The 14,861-nt window shown below is 37.9% G+C and overlaps 1 protein-coding gene across 1 annotated transcript in view; it reads left to right on the forward strand.

The window, feature by feature from the left end:
• The window catches only part of LOC128734473 (5'-3' exoribonuclease 2 homolog), a 30,788-nt gene extending 16,681 nt beyond the window's left edge, over positions 1-14,107 (forward strand). The window contains exon 4 of the mRNA XM_053828732.1: positions 13,271-14,107. Coding sequence (XP_053684707.1) covers positions 13,271-13,776 — 506 coding nt within the window. The 3' untranslated portion in view covers positions 13,777-14,107. The remainder of the gene's footprint in view (positions 1-13,270) is intronic.
• The last annotated feature ends 754 nt before the right edge of the window (positions 14,108-14,861 follow it).

The raw sequence follows: 14,861 nt of genomic DNA on the forward strand, positions 1-14,861 counted from the left end.
TTTTATTAAATGACACTACCACAATTAACCCTCTAGTGCCCAACCCCGCCAATTGGCGAGTTTGCAGTATTTCTCTTCAAATTGCTATAAAACCCTGTTACTTCATTTTTATATATTAACATACCGTCATACCTTCTCATTATGATTTAATCTATCCATTTAATTACAAATTCTGCAGAAATGTCGCGAGTACAATGTGCCCACGCATCATATTTTCGTGGATTTCAGAGCAGTTGAACGCGAACAGCTATGACAGATAATGCACTAGCACGGTTTTCCGGAAAAATTGACGCGACTGATTAAAGCTACCCTGGAGCGAGTGATGTACTATGTGCGCGTTTCGGGAAACTCTCGAGTCCTTTCGATTCGCGCAGAGGATTGCGGCAAGGGGATGGACTGGCCTGTATGTTATTCACAATCACTATTTAAGGTGTGATCCGGCGAGCGGGCATCGGAACTAGAGGAACAATCTTCAGCAAGAGTAGCCAACATCTAGCTTTCACAGACAATCTCGACATCATTACTAGAAACCTTGGGACGGCGGAGGCAAGCAGGATAGGGTTACAAATCAATGCGTCAAACCCATATATATGTTAGGAAGAGCAACGTTTGCCTCCCATGGACAGTGACTATTGACGGCGATGAAGTGGTGCTTGAGTGGTTGATGAGTTCGCATATTTGGGTTCTCTGGTCACCGCCACAAAATAATACGGGTAAGGAGATACAACGACGCCTTCAAGCTGGAAATCGAACCAACATTTCCTTTCGTAAGACACTTGACTTACTTGGGGCAGTAACTTTGCTTACGGAAGACATACGTGCACTTGCCGTATTTGAACGAACGATGTTGCGGACTATTTTTGTCGGAGTATAAACGGAAAGCGGAAAGTGGCGGAGGCGTATGAATCACGAGTTACAGGCACTACTTGGAAAGATTCCCATCGTACACTTGGCCAAAGTTGGGAGACTACGGTGGGCCGGCCACGTAGCAAGGATGCCGGACGACTGTGCAGTAACATCCCTCGCCGGTACCAGGAATAGAGGGGTCAAACGTGCTAGATGGCTCGACCAGGTTGAAGTCGACTTGCGTGTGTCGAGACGCCCAACGAATTTGCGACGAGTAGGCCAAGAGGAATTCTTGATACGGTAAGAGCCACCCCGGCTCTCAACTGGTAAAGAAGAAGAACCTCTTTTGAAGACAGGGAACCTAAAATCAATAATACCAACAATACAATCGACTTGTCAGACTGTAACTAAAAGCTAAAGAATATCGCCAAATTGTGAACCATTGCCTATGTCGATCAAAAATAACTTTTGATTATCCATAAATTGTACCAGTATACAAAATATCATAAAATTATGACACCATTTGCCGAAATCTGTACGACAATTTTCAAGAACCCCAATTCAAAATTTATTTTGATACGTCACTTCTCAGCATCTGTGGCTCGAGCAACACGTCCAACACTTATTAGGTGGCGTGAAGTTACTTCGCCGATGGCTTTGGCAATGGTATTCCACTAAATTTTCCTTTGAGTGATGTTTTTGGTCACCTTATCTTTATATAAATCCGATTTCATCGTCTGATTTCTGATAAATATCCGAGTTTTCTGGCCGGAACTGCATAAACGCAAACCTATTCGTAAATATGTCAGCAAACATCATATATTTGTTTCTGGCGGGAATATCACCTGAAGTCGAGATTAAATGTTTTTGAATACTCAACTGAAGTGACATATCATATAAGGTACGGGTTTAGAACACAATGTCTCTTTGATTATATGACTAACAATATTAATTGAATCTTCCAACCTTAAAACTGAAAGTCCGCCTATTTTGTTTCTGTACTCAGTTGGAAATGATCGATGAAAGCTTAGATTTATAACCGAAATGCAACATTAACGTGTCATTCTGGTTGAAAACATCGACGTTAGAAATAAAACATTTTTATAACATCCTGTTTCTTGAAACTTATTTATAATTTAAATACAACTGTTTTCTGAATATTTGACTAAAAAACATGTTGCAAGTGTTACTTGGGAAAAAATATATCGATGTGTTTATTTTCTGGTCAATTTATGGTTGGTTATATAATTTGCATTAAAATTTTCATCTCACGTCTAAACACTTTCTGCAATCCAGGAGAAGGTGTCGTACATCGATTGTTGTTTCGTGATATTCATAAATTGGGATATTGGTAGTGAATTTTTCTTGAGTAAGAAGCTGTGTCCAATCCTCAGCCGAGTTAGAACACGCTGATCGTCGGGGTTGATGCAGCCTCGTAGTTTCACATCACGTATTGAGAACCACTGGTTATCCCAAAGCAGTCGAATTGCACGGTTGATTTCTCTCATCGCGTATTCTGCTGGAATTGCTACTAAAATTGGTGTATTATTTCAGGTTTCACCGGTTAATTGGTAAGCTGCAACGTTGTCTTGCACTCCGGCGCACAGTGGGACGGCTTCAAAAATAGTGAGACATAAGTAATAGCATCGAAACCTTAAGACATAGCATAATAGTTGCTTCAGAAAAGTTTCTTCATTCAAAAAGCATTTTCTAGTGGTGAAAAAATATTCGGATATTAGGGTGTCCTTAATCAGGTACAAAAAATATTTTCTCTGTTTTAAGTCAGAAATGATGTCAGTGTTTTGAAGGGTGTCCCTAAGAGTTTGGCTTTATAGCTTCTTTCATGTAAGAGATAGAAATTTTCAGTATTCAACAAAGTTTCTCGAAAATAGTTTAACTACAACTTTTTTGTAGGTAGCAATCATTTCTGACTTAAAATAGAGAAAATATTTTTTGTACCTGATTTGGGACACCTTAATATCCGAATATTTTTTCACCACTAGAAAGTGCTTTTTGAATGAAGAAACTTTTCTGAAGCAACTATTATGCTATGTCTTTAGGTTTCGGATGCTATTCCTTATGTCTCACTATTTTTGAATCCGTCCCACTGTGCGGCGTGGCCCAAGATCTAATAGAATTCTACAGTTTTGTTACGTAGCAATCTTTCTATTAGCTGGATCCACGGGTATGTGGATTTTCCTGCATCGAATGCTGTTAAACAGCTTGCGGAATCCGAAAGAATAATTTTACGGTTATTTTAGGGGGGACCCTTCTCTGGGAAATCGGAAAATCTAATTTTTTTTTTCTCTCGTTGAAAACTTACGGCAAATATGACGAAGTCCATTGCTGTACGAAACTTTGAACGCGTTTTCTCCAAAACCATGTCTCTTTTGCCAGCGGTACGTGTATCTCTGAATCTAGTGGACCGATTTGGTTGAATTTTTTTTTCATGAATTATCTAAATTGATACGTAGCCGTTTTTTGATATCTCAATTTTTCAATTTTTTTATGGGCTTTTAATTCGCGATTTTTGATAAAAAAAAAAATTTTGGAAAAATTGCCACCGTAACAATTTAGGTATTGACCTAAAGCTTTAAAATCATCCTTGAAATGCGTTCTACGATACTCCGTTGGTTCCCGGCACGTACCGCCAGCAAGGAACTATTTTCTAGAGGGCATTCACCATACTGTTCCTGTTGTACTTATCTCAGCGAAATGCAACGTACGGGCAACATGACCCTATCCGCTTCATGTCGACAAGCTTTAATGCTGTAGCTGATTTGTTTGATTTTAATATTACCGCAACAACGTTTAAACAACGGCTTCGAAGATGAATATGTTTTTTTGTGTATATCTATACAGCTTGTTTTGTGCTGCTTATTAATCATTACTATTGTCAGATGATGTATTTTATAACAAATAAACAAATAAACAAATACCTACATACTAGCATCCAGCATGCTAATCACTATTCAGGTATCAAAACCAGGAAAAAAATTACGAAAATCTATTATTTTTCGGTCGTCTAGAGTAGGGTCCCCCCTTAAGTCTGCCATAATCACAGTAACTTTGATGAATGACGTATACCAGTGTCTGTATCGTCGATTGACCTCCTGTAATTAGGCCTGAACCATAAAAAAAGCCGGAGCTGTAGCTATAGCGAGAGAAAGAGAGAGCGAAAGAGAGAGAGAGAGAAAGAGAGAGAGAGAAAGAGAAAGAGAAAGAGAAAGAGAGAAAGAAAGAGAGAGACAGAAAGAAAGAGAGAAAGAGAGAGAGCTAAAGAGAGAGCTAAAGAGAGAGAGAGCTAAAGAGAGAGAGAGCTAGAGAGAGAGAGAGAGAGAGAGAGAGAGAGAGAGAGCGAGAGAGAGAGAGCTAAAGAGAGAGATAGATAGATAGATAGATAGATAGATAGATAGATAGATAGATAGATAGATAGATAGATAGATAGATAGATAGATAGAGAGAGAGAGAGAGAGAGAGAGAGACTTAGTTTAATTAGATCGCCAAAGCGTTTATTTGTTGACTTTCAGTAAAAGCACTATGTTTCACTTGGGCCATTGCAAATCATTTTGAAAGTTTTTGTCAATCTGCTGTACGGTTTGTATACAAGCTGCAGCGACGAGACACAACCGTCGCCGTTCGAAATTCTATCGTCGGAGTCGGTCTACCATCCAACAACCGGCTTAGAATATGTTGCTTCATACGACAAGCCTACGGGCAACCAACCCGATTCCATCCAACAGCACCTGCAACCTAGACAGCAACAACGAACGCGATGTCTCATCATTCCTAGGCGTGCTCATATATGGAGCCACATGCTGGAACGGTCTCCCAATAGACGCTAAACTGAAGCCAATTATATCGGCCTTTAAAAACTCTACAAAAAGACTAGTAGCTATAATTGTTTTTTTTTTGTTTTTACTTACTAATAGTTATTAACCCTCTAACGGGTAAGACCGTCTGTAGACGGCCTTCGCTTTTGGAGCTCCAGAGCCGCGTATGAAATTTATTTTTGATTGGCAATATCGAAAATGTGTTCCGAACAGATTTCTTAACATTTTGATACTAATATCATAACATTCTGACCATGCATTCAAAAGTTATCATCTTTCAAAAACAAATATTCCGAAAAATTCCAAAAATAATTAGGGCGCGAATTTTTCCTTTTTTACTTTTGTAGAAAAAAGACATCTAGAACAAAATGATTGACCTAAAAAGTTTTTCTATGAGTAAATTTCATGCATTATTTTAATTTTGTAAATTATCTGAATTGAAAAAATATTTGGGCAGAGCGTTAGACATAAAAAAGGAAAAAGAGAAATTGGACTTTTTCTTACCTGGCGCTCCTCCAGATAATTATTTTTGCATGAAAATCAGAACTTAAGGTTTTTTCGAGTGTACTTTCATGATAAAATAGTCATTAGCTTGATCGCATCGTTTTTACGGTGTTGCCCGTTAGAGGGTTAATTTGTACGTTAATTTAATCATTTGTATCTATTTCCTTCACTGTGTTTTCCTTGACCAGATAAAAAGTTGTAAGCTAAAAGGTTTGCGTGACAAATGAACAGATAAATTTAAAAAAAATTGAAAAAAAGAATAAGTTTTTAGTGAAAAGAACAGTTCAGTTTAGAAACAGTTCCATTAAAGACCCATTTAGATATGATTCTACTCATGAATCATCCATTATCCGATATATATAATACTTCATGCATCGCACATGTTTGTGTTCCTGGCAGAAGTACTGCATTAATTACTTAATAATTGGGTTTTCTCTGCACGTATATTATGTCTTCCATTACATTTATTCCTGAGATAGCGACAGCTCAATGATGTTATCGGATAAACGATGTAAATAGTGCATGTTTTCATTGATCTTCAAATACCATGATTCCATTATTTTGATTTAACCTAGAACAAGATTGTCTCGTAGATAATAATAGGTTCAATTAGGCTTTCACAAGCACTCTTTATCAGAGGTCTTATATCTTTCGTTTCGTGCTTCTACTTCTTTTTACTTTTTCTAGATTTTTTTTTACCAAAAATAACAAAGGATAACTAACGACGAAACATAGGGATTATTTCTGGCTCATCGATTCCGATTCTCTTTCGAGGCTGTTTTCGGGCGGTCGTGAATTTGTGGAAACAGTAGTCCGATCTACATGCGTAGGTGGTTTTGTTGTGATCTTGGCAAACAAAGCAAAGTTCAATTGACGTTGGGTTGGTTTTAAATTACATGTTTATGAGTAATGTATCTATGTCAAAAATGTTTATCAAGCAATCTTTTTCACTGTAAACGGTGCGTGTTATTTTGTGAACAAGGAAACCATAATCGATTTTTTATAACTTTGTTGATCTCATGTAGAATCTAATTCGATTTACACGTTTAGCAGCTTCCAGATTTCCATTAATCTTTACCGTCATATTACCGTGCGTGCTCTGTGGAACTGCGATTAAGTAGCTCTGATTGATATTTCATGTTAAACGGGTTTTCAGCTACTCCGAATGCATAGAAGCTTCAAAGTTTCAAAGAGGTTTATAGTAGGTACCGCTTTTTCGCTTGTGCGTGTACAACAAAGTTGTTGTTGAATTTGGTTTGAAACAAATTCAAGAATGACGATAAATCAGGCATCATTGCTCAATCAATCGTCGTTTTACAAATCCTTGCTTGTAATACAAAATATTATTCAATTATCATACATGAGTAATTCTCGCTGAAACGGGGCCAATACTTTTTTTTATTAATTTATTATATAGTTTATTTAGTTCCTCTGATTAAATAATACATTTAAGCCATTAAGAGTATTACCGTGGACGCACCATACTTGACGCGGGTCCAAAGTTGACGCACTTTTCAGAAATTTTCTATAATAACTTATCTTGACTATTAATATTTCGCAAAAGTGTACCTTTGACACTTTGTTTACACTTATGAAACGCATTCATGCCATAAAAAGCTTTTGATTGGTCATTTATAATTGTAAATAAAAAATAAACAGAAAGGGTGTTTGTCAAATGCGCCATTTTTTTCTTACCTTAGCACAAACGCTAAAGAAACACTCAACTATGTTTTATATTTTTTAACGCGTAAAAGTGCTTTTTTGTTCTAATATCTTCGAAAACTGTTAAAACTTAAGTATTATTAATATATTGTATACGTTATTCGAACTGTAAAAGCTTTTTAGCTTATTTCTGGACAAAAATGTTTTGCGTCAAATTAGGCTCTTAGTGTTCCTTATTATTTACAGAGTAAGATATAAAAAGTATGTCATCTATTCCGACACTAAATATCTCGTAAGTCACCAAGAAAGATATTTGTTCAACAGTTTACCGTCCCATTAGGTGTTACAGAGGCCACAGTTCGTCGGAAAAAGCTGCAGAAAACACTTTCCCAGGGCAAACATATGGTTTTAGCGTTGGAGAGGAGGTCCTATAAACTGTAAATGACTTGTTTTGCTTATGCGTAAAATCAAGTTCCCCAAACGGGTAGGGCAATCAAAAATATTGGTTTAGGTTAAATTAGGACACTTTTTTCGTTTGTCTGACCGATCCAACCCCGCAGTTACTGCAGTTTCCGGTAAGTGGCTAATTTAGTTTTTCCTGCGACACCCTGAATCTTGATACTTTCCTAGCTGTCATTCAAAACAATGTATAACTGTTTTAGGAAAGTCATTTCCAGAATTTTCATTGTTAAGCACAAATTATGCCAGATTTTTGAATAGCCTGGTTGTGTTTGCAATATAAACATATCGGCTGAGGGCTGTCCCAATTCTCCCAACGTTTTCGCAAAAACTGGGGTGAAATATATCCACACAAATAACGAAAACCTTGTGAAACTATTTAAAATAATGCGCAGTTATCTAAAATACAAAATACATCGTCGTTTTTGTTAAATTATACTAATTTTTCAAGTGCGTCAAATAAGGAACATTTCGCGTCAAATAAGGCACGTTGCAAAATTCATGCGTCAATTTAGGAACCCCGAGCGTCTCACAAAAAATTGACAAAATATAAAGAATTCAATGCATATTTACTGTTTGTTTATTTTTTACATATTCTTTGCTAGTCTAACTATTACTGTGCAAAACCTTGACTTTATTGGCCAAACCGTCATTTTGTAATTAATGTTTAAAATTGAAAATTTCTTAACCGCGTCAAATTTGGTGCTTGCACGGTACTTATTCTATTAAATTTAAAACGAAATCTAGCTCACTCACATCGATCCTGTTTGTAACATTAGCATTTACAATGTTGATGTACTTAATATTTTTAAAATATTGTTTTTAGTCTCTCTTGACATGCGGTGTAGTATTGGTCGGAAGATCATCGAAGGAGAGCCTTTGCCATCCCCCGAGCGCCGTCGTCAACCTCCGTTGCCTGTATGTCCAAGCCGCCGTTACTCGAGGGCACTCGCAGAATTTATGTTGCAAACTCTCTATATTTATAACACAGTGCTGGCAGAAGTGGTTGCTTGCTCGTCCGTTGACATTCATCAGTCCACGATGTTCGATTTTTTCATTTACCAGCAGATTGAGATCAATGCGCTGGTTTGTCGATAACTCTCTCGATGCTATGTTCGTCCAGATTCGCTTCCAATTCTGCCCTGGATGGTTTCTTTCCACCCGTGATTGCTCGATTTGCCAAGAGTGCTTTGCATTTAATCGCTGGAAGCTGTAGCTTCAAACCACCGTGCTCTCTGTTAAGCGCCAATCGTTGCATTGGAATTCGCACAGGCAGTCCTCGAAATAAGAATTTGCCCATAACCGCCGTTAATTTCTAACTGTTAAACTATTCGTCCGTAACACTTGTTCTAATCGGGTTTTCATTGCTCGGGAGAGTATTTTAAAATCTATGTTGAGTAGTGGACTGCTCGGATGATACGCTCTTGCTGTTCTATCGTCATTCCTCTTTTTAACTAGCATGATTGTGCCAACGGCAAACTCTGCAGGAAGCTCATTCGTCATCGCTTCATAGATAACGAAGGAGAGCTCCCTATATATAACGTCAAAGGTTCGTTAGTAAAACTCCATTGGTAGGCCATCAACTTCTGGGGATTTTCGTTTCTGAGACGAGCTTAAGGTCTTTTTAGTTCATCAATCGTGATCTCTGCTATGGTTGCTCTCATCGTATTCCGGTATTACTCCTCGGATTGAAAATTTTCTTGGCCATTCTGCCTCGTCTCCTCCGCCGTATACAACTGTCTGAAAAATTGGTACATGTGTTGTTCGATCTGCTGGGAACCTTGAATTTGATCTCCTCGCTCGTTTTCCAGCTCCGTGATGGTTGTTTTTTACGTCCTCTATCGCCCAACTGGAAGGTGGATATAGGCTCTCTCCGGCAACAAACGTCTCGTTAATGCGGATGAAATTTTGTGCAAAGCGACGCTGTAGCATTTGCGCTTTTACGCGGTTGATATTCAGAAGCATGTCCGGGTTTTGGTAATATCCATCATACGCATCCATTAACTGTTAACTGTTGTATACAGTTGTTGATGTTCAGCGTTGAAGGTTCTAAAGACGATCCCGCACGTCCTAGCTCTGCTACTCAATACTACAAATTGAAGTATTTCCAGGTATGGCCACGTGGAGGCCCTACGTAGGGGCTTGGGATCGCTAGAGCTATAATGGGCACTTTTTCCTAGTTGCCTTTCCCATTTCACACCTAATAAGTGCCATTTGGGCTCGGTAACAAAACGTGATTTCTAGTTGAGTAATTCTTGCTGAAACGGGGCCACTACTGACACGAGGTCTTATAATATTGGAACTTAAATGCACTTAATTGGTTGAAAATGATTACAAAATAAGAATTACACTTTAGATACCTCGAAATATTTGACCCCTCGTTCGCCAAGGGGCCTATCAGTTTAAAAATATGACTTTTTAGTAAACCTTGAGATCTATATCATGTAATATTTCATAAATTTGCATTGAAACAAATAACAAATTGCCCAGTTCTGTAAAGAAGAATAACAGGGCTTTCAAATGGAGTAAATTTTTTTAGCGGCTATCTTGGATTTGGCCGCCATGTTGGGTTTTATCAAAATACTGCCGTTTTCGCTTTGATCCCCCGTATCGATTTCAATTTTAAAACCTCTATTGGAAAGCTGACAAAAAAATGCTACAAGTAACATCCATCAAATTAGGTGTGCATTGGCAAGTTTTCAAGTAATTAAATATTTTGAATGTTGCTAGATAAATGGCTCAATTGTGTTATGCGAACAAAAAATTGACCGGGGTATATTCAAAATGGAAAGTTTTAAAAAGATATGAAAGTAAATTAAATTATCTCGTGTTTGGCTCATCGTTTTTTAATTCGAACGCATGGCAAAGTAGGAGATATTCAAATGTAAAAGTCAGTTTAGAAACCGATTTAAACCGGTAAAAAGAACCTTTGTTATATCATCTCATTTGTCATTTGAGATAGAAATCGACACGCCTTCGAAACTTAACTCAACTTTTTGATAACACTTTGTTAGATATCATCAATATCAAGTGTATCTAATAAATTTGTAGAACATTTGAAAGCACTTAAAAAATCGTGTGCAAAGTTAAATATTGAGTAGAAATGATATTTGAAGGAGGATCCTACACTGGAATATCGAAAAACTCCTACTTTTGCATTTTTGGGAGGCTTATATTTTCAGGAATGTTGTGCTAAAGCATTTTTGGATATCTGAATTTTTTATTTTTTTTATAAGAAGTATTATTTTTAGAAAAATATAAAAACTGGAATCGTTTTGGGTATCGTTTTATGAAAACACCAAAAGCAATGATTTTAAAATTGTGCAAAAGTTCGGATTTTATTAAATTATTTTTCTAGAAAACTTATTTTAGCTACAATTTTTATTAAAAGGCTTTTAATAAAAGCTTATTAACATACCATTCATTTGCTATCAACATTATTAAAATCGGTCGAGTAATTCGAATATTATGAAAAAAAAGCCTTGGGCTTAAGCGTCTTTCTAAGATTTGATTCTTCTTTATCGACAGACTTCACCGCCTAGAGTACACACTCTTAAATGCTTACTTACTTACTTAATTGGCCTAACGTCTTATGACAAGGCCTGCGCAGTATAATTTCTCCATCTGTTTCGGTCCATGGCAACTGATCTCCAGTTCCGCGGGCACCCAGTGCTCGCCAGATCTCGCTCCACCTGGTCTTGCCACCTCGCTCGCTGTGCCCCTCTTCGTCTTGTTCCTACCGGATTTGATGCGAAAACCATTTTTGCAGGATAGTTGTCCGGCATTCTAGCAACATGTCCTGCCCAACGTATCCGTCCAGCTTTAACCACTTTCTGAATACTTGGTTCGCCGTAGAGACGCGCGAGCTCGTGGTTCATTCTTCGCCTCCATACACCGTTCTCTTGCACTCCGCCAAAGATGGTTCTTAGCACCCGCCGTTCGAAAACTCCGAGTGCTCGTAGGTCCTCTTCTAGCAATGTCCACGTTTCGTGCCCGTAGAGGACAACCGGTCTAATTAGCGTTTTGTACAGTGTGCACTTTGTACGGGGGCTCAGATTGTTCGACCGCAAGTGTTTGTGGAGTCTGTAGTAGGCCCGACTTCCGCTGATAATACGTCTTTTAATCTCACGGCTGGTATTGTTGTCCTCTGTTGCCAGCGAGCCAAGGTATACGAACTCGTCGACTACCTCGAACTCATCCCCGTCGATTACCACGGTGCTGCTCAAGCGAGCCCTGTCGCGCTCGGTCCCGCCCGCCAGCATATACTTCGTTTTACACTCTTAAATGATTCTTCCTGTAAATAGGTCGGATTTAGTTAAAGCTAGGTTGAAACTACTCAAAATGCCCTTAAAGTGTACAACCTCAAACTTTGGGTAAAAATTTCAATCAATTTTGGCTACTTGCTACCTATAATTGAATTAATCTCTATGACAAATAACGCACTTTTAAGTTCATACTACCAATTTTTGTTGTTGAAAAACTACTCAAAATCTGAGTTTGTACACTTTAGGGGATTTTGAGTAGTTTCAACCTAGCTTTAACTAAATCCGACCTATTTACACGTAAAATCATTTAAGAGTGCAGGGCAGTTACGGGGCTAGTGCAACAATCCTACTGACTCTATCAAGCAACGCCTAGCCAAGAATATTTTGATTTTTTTAGAAAAAGGTATAATGGCAAGGATGATCATTTTGGTCCCACTCTAAGTCAGGAGGGGACCCTAAGCGCCAAATAAAATTATATGGGACTAAATTTTCGGCTCTTGCAACTGACTTTGTACTGACTGAAACCCTGGTTTCAAGAAAACGGCGATGAAGTTTTTATTCGTTGTGCAACTGCTGTCAATATTCGCGGTACGAATAGATTCTTTTGTCAATTTTAGGAAATTTACCAAATGGTTTCATACACATATCCTCTAAATGTTTTTCCTAACAATCGAAATAATCAGTAAAAACTTCGGTTTTTTAAGTCGTAAAACTCCTACCCCCGTAACTGTTCGCTATATAGTTCTGATACGCTATAATCTTTTTTCAGCCTGACACTGAACGGAGGTTTTTTCCTATTTTTCCCTGTCTGAACCAATTTATATCCCCAAGCGGTCCTAGTGTAACATGGCATTGGTTTGAATGGAAAATCCTGCGAGAGAGAGTTTTAATGCGCCTGCATTAAGCCTCTCGAAATCAATTTGCAATTTATTGTCTGGTTTTTAACATTTTCTTTCATTTTTTCTCTCATTGCGCGCTATTATTCTCCCTCAAGTGTCATTTTGTCGAATCCCTCCGCCTGTGCGCACCCTGAGCAACTTGCATTCGTTTATAATTCACGCCACACTGTACGATGCTTACCTATGTGTATAGTTGGGTTGGTAAAAAACTTTATCCACCATATGCATTTCTGCTGGCAAGCAATGGCCCAAAAAGTACTTTGCTATTCATCAACGAATACGTAGCACTAGAATATGTACGAGAGGGATGAAAAGTACCATATTGACAGTTGACGTTCGATATAAGTACGATTTAGGCGTACCAATCCGCGAGCGTTTGAGTTCCCATAAATGGCGGAAGAGAACAGTGGTGAGAGGGTGTAATTATATCGCTTTATAAAAGCCAAATCGATAGTAGAATCATATGAAGTTTGGTGATAATTGTGAACTTCCGTTAGCAACAATAGCGAATCGAAAATCGATGAAATATGAATGGCGTAACCGACTTCTATATTTAGAGGGCTATAGTCACCAGGTTTATCAGAACATTGCAAACAAAAGAAAATTCTCAGAAATAAATAAGGTCCGCTTCGAAAAAGTTCTGCCTTAGCCCCCTTTAAACCGCTTTTAGCTCCATCAAAGGATAGATGCATGTATAAGCGTGTCCAGATTATATATACTTCAACCATTGCAATTATGTTTCGTTCGTTCGTTTGTTTTTATGACGACTAATCCCGGAAACACATGTTTTATATTTTTACAGGCGGAAATAATGCCGTTGCCGGGAATAGCAGGACAGGAGAAACCAGCTCGTTTGACGGTGGCAGCAACAATTCGAACAGGAATTCTGCATATCCTCCCAATGTCAATCGTAGTAGTGGCAGCGGAGGAAGCTCTGGTATGAGCGTATTCGAGCAGTTAAGTAGCCGAATCAATCAGTACCAGCAAGAGGTAATGAGTGAGATTTCACGAAATGCGAATAATTCAGGCGTGATGCTGCCAAACCCGTTTGCTAATCAGATTCGATATGATTACAACTCAGCGAATAATTCTAACGGTGGTGGTTATCGAAATCGTGGTTACAATCATAGCCAACAGAGGGGTAGAAACACCCATGGAAATTTTCATGGGGGTAATCAATTCCAACAGAGAAATCAAGGGGGCGTAGGGGCTCATAGAAACAATAATTTTAATCAAGGAAGCGGGAATAACAATCGTTTTGGATCAAATAATTCTAATCGGTTTAACAACAGCAGACGAAATTACTAGATATAGTTGTTCAACCACAAAAGAATGCCAGTGAATGATTAGCATAAATACGATGCTATAATTTCACATAGTGCGTTTTTTCCGTTTTTATAAGAAACCAACCTGCCGCTAAATATGCCCTATAAGACAGTTTAGTACATTGCAATAAGTAGTAGTTTCACAAAAGTGGGACACATTTATCAGAAAAAAAAAACAAATTTTCAGCTACATTACAGTGACTCCTAATAAATGAAAGTTTAATTAGAACTGCTAGATAATATTGGCGAATGTCAAAATGAATCATGTTTACGCATAATTTACTTTGTGAAAAAAGAATAAAGAAGCAAAATTGTCCAGGTCTTACTACAATGACTATATTATTCACTAAAGCGATCCGATTTCCGAAATTGATTTCAATCAATTGGTTTTATAAGAAGAAACACGAAGATAGTAGAGAATTTAATGGAAATTTTTCTCGGATTTTTCTCGGGTTGTAGAATCTTAACTACTAAGAGGCTAAAAAAAACTCTTGATTATTTGAATTACGCTTATGTTAGCTGATTTCTAATTTATTGTTAGAGTCAAACCGCAAAATAAGATCAAATAAGCAAAAGCAATAAGGATCATAGGTACATATACAACTTATTTTGCACATGACTCTGCCAAAATTAACTTACATTTCAAAAGGATTTATAGAAATCTAAATACATCGTTGCAAAAGTCTAAGCACAAGGTATTGTTCTGGAAAATTTCGAACTGATTGCTTGAAAAATAATAAAGTAAAAGGCATTTACCTAAGGACAAAAATGTTGTCAAAGTTGGGCCATGTTGTACAGGTTGGACCACCGCTGAAAATTCGAGATATACGTATTGAAGTTCTATATAGAGTCAAGAAAAGAATGAATTCCGTGAAAGACGGCGAATATATTTCCTGTGCGTTTACCCATTGCGGACGGGACGGCGTGTGGGAAGCGTATCAAGTTGTTCAAGGTGCGAATGAATTGATCAACGGCGATGTCAACGTCAGGAGAAAATAACAAAGAACAAAATCAGTTCTGCGCAAGTCTAAATCGTCGACAGAGATTGCTAAATAAAACTGCAGGTGG

Source organism: Sabethes cyaneus, chromosome 1 (assembly GCF_943734655.1).
Source record: "Sabethes cyaneus chromosome 1, idSabCyanKW18_F2, whole genome shotgun sequence".
Classification (NCBI taxonomy): Eukaryota; Metazoa; Arthropoda; class Insecta; order Diptera; family Culicidae; genus Sabethes; species Sabethes cyaneus.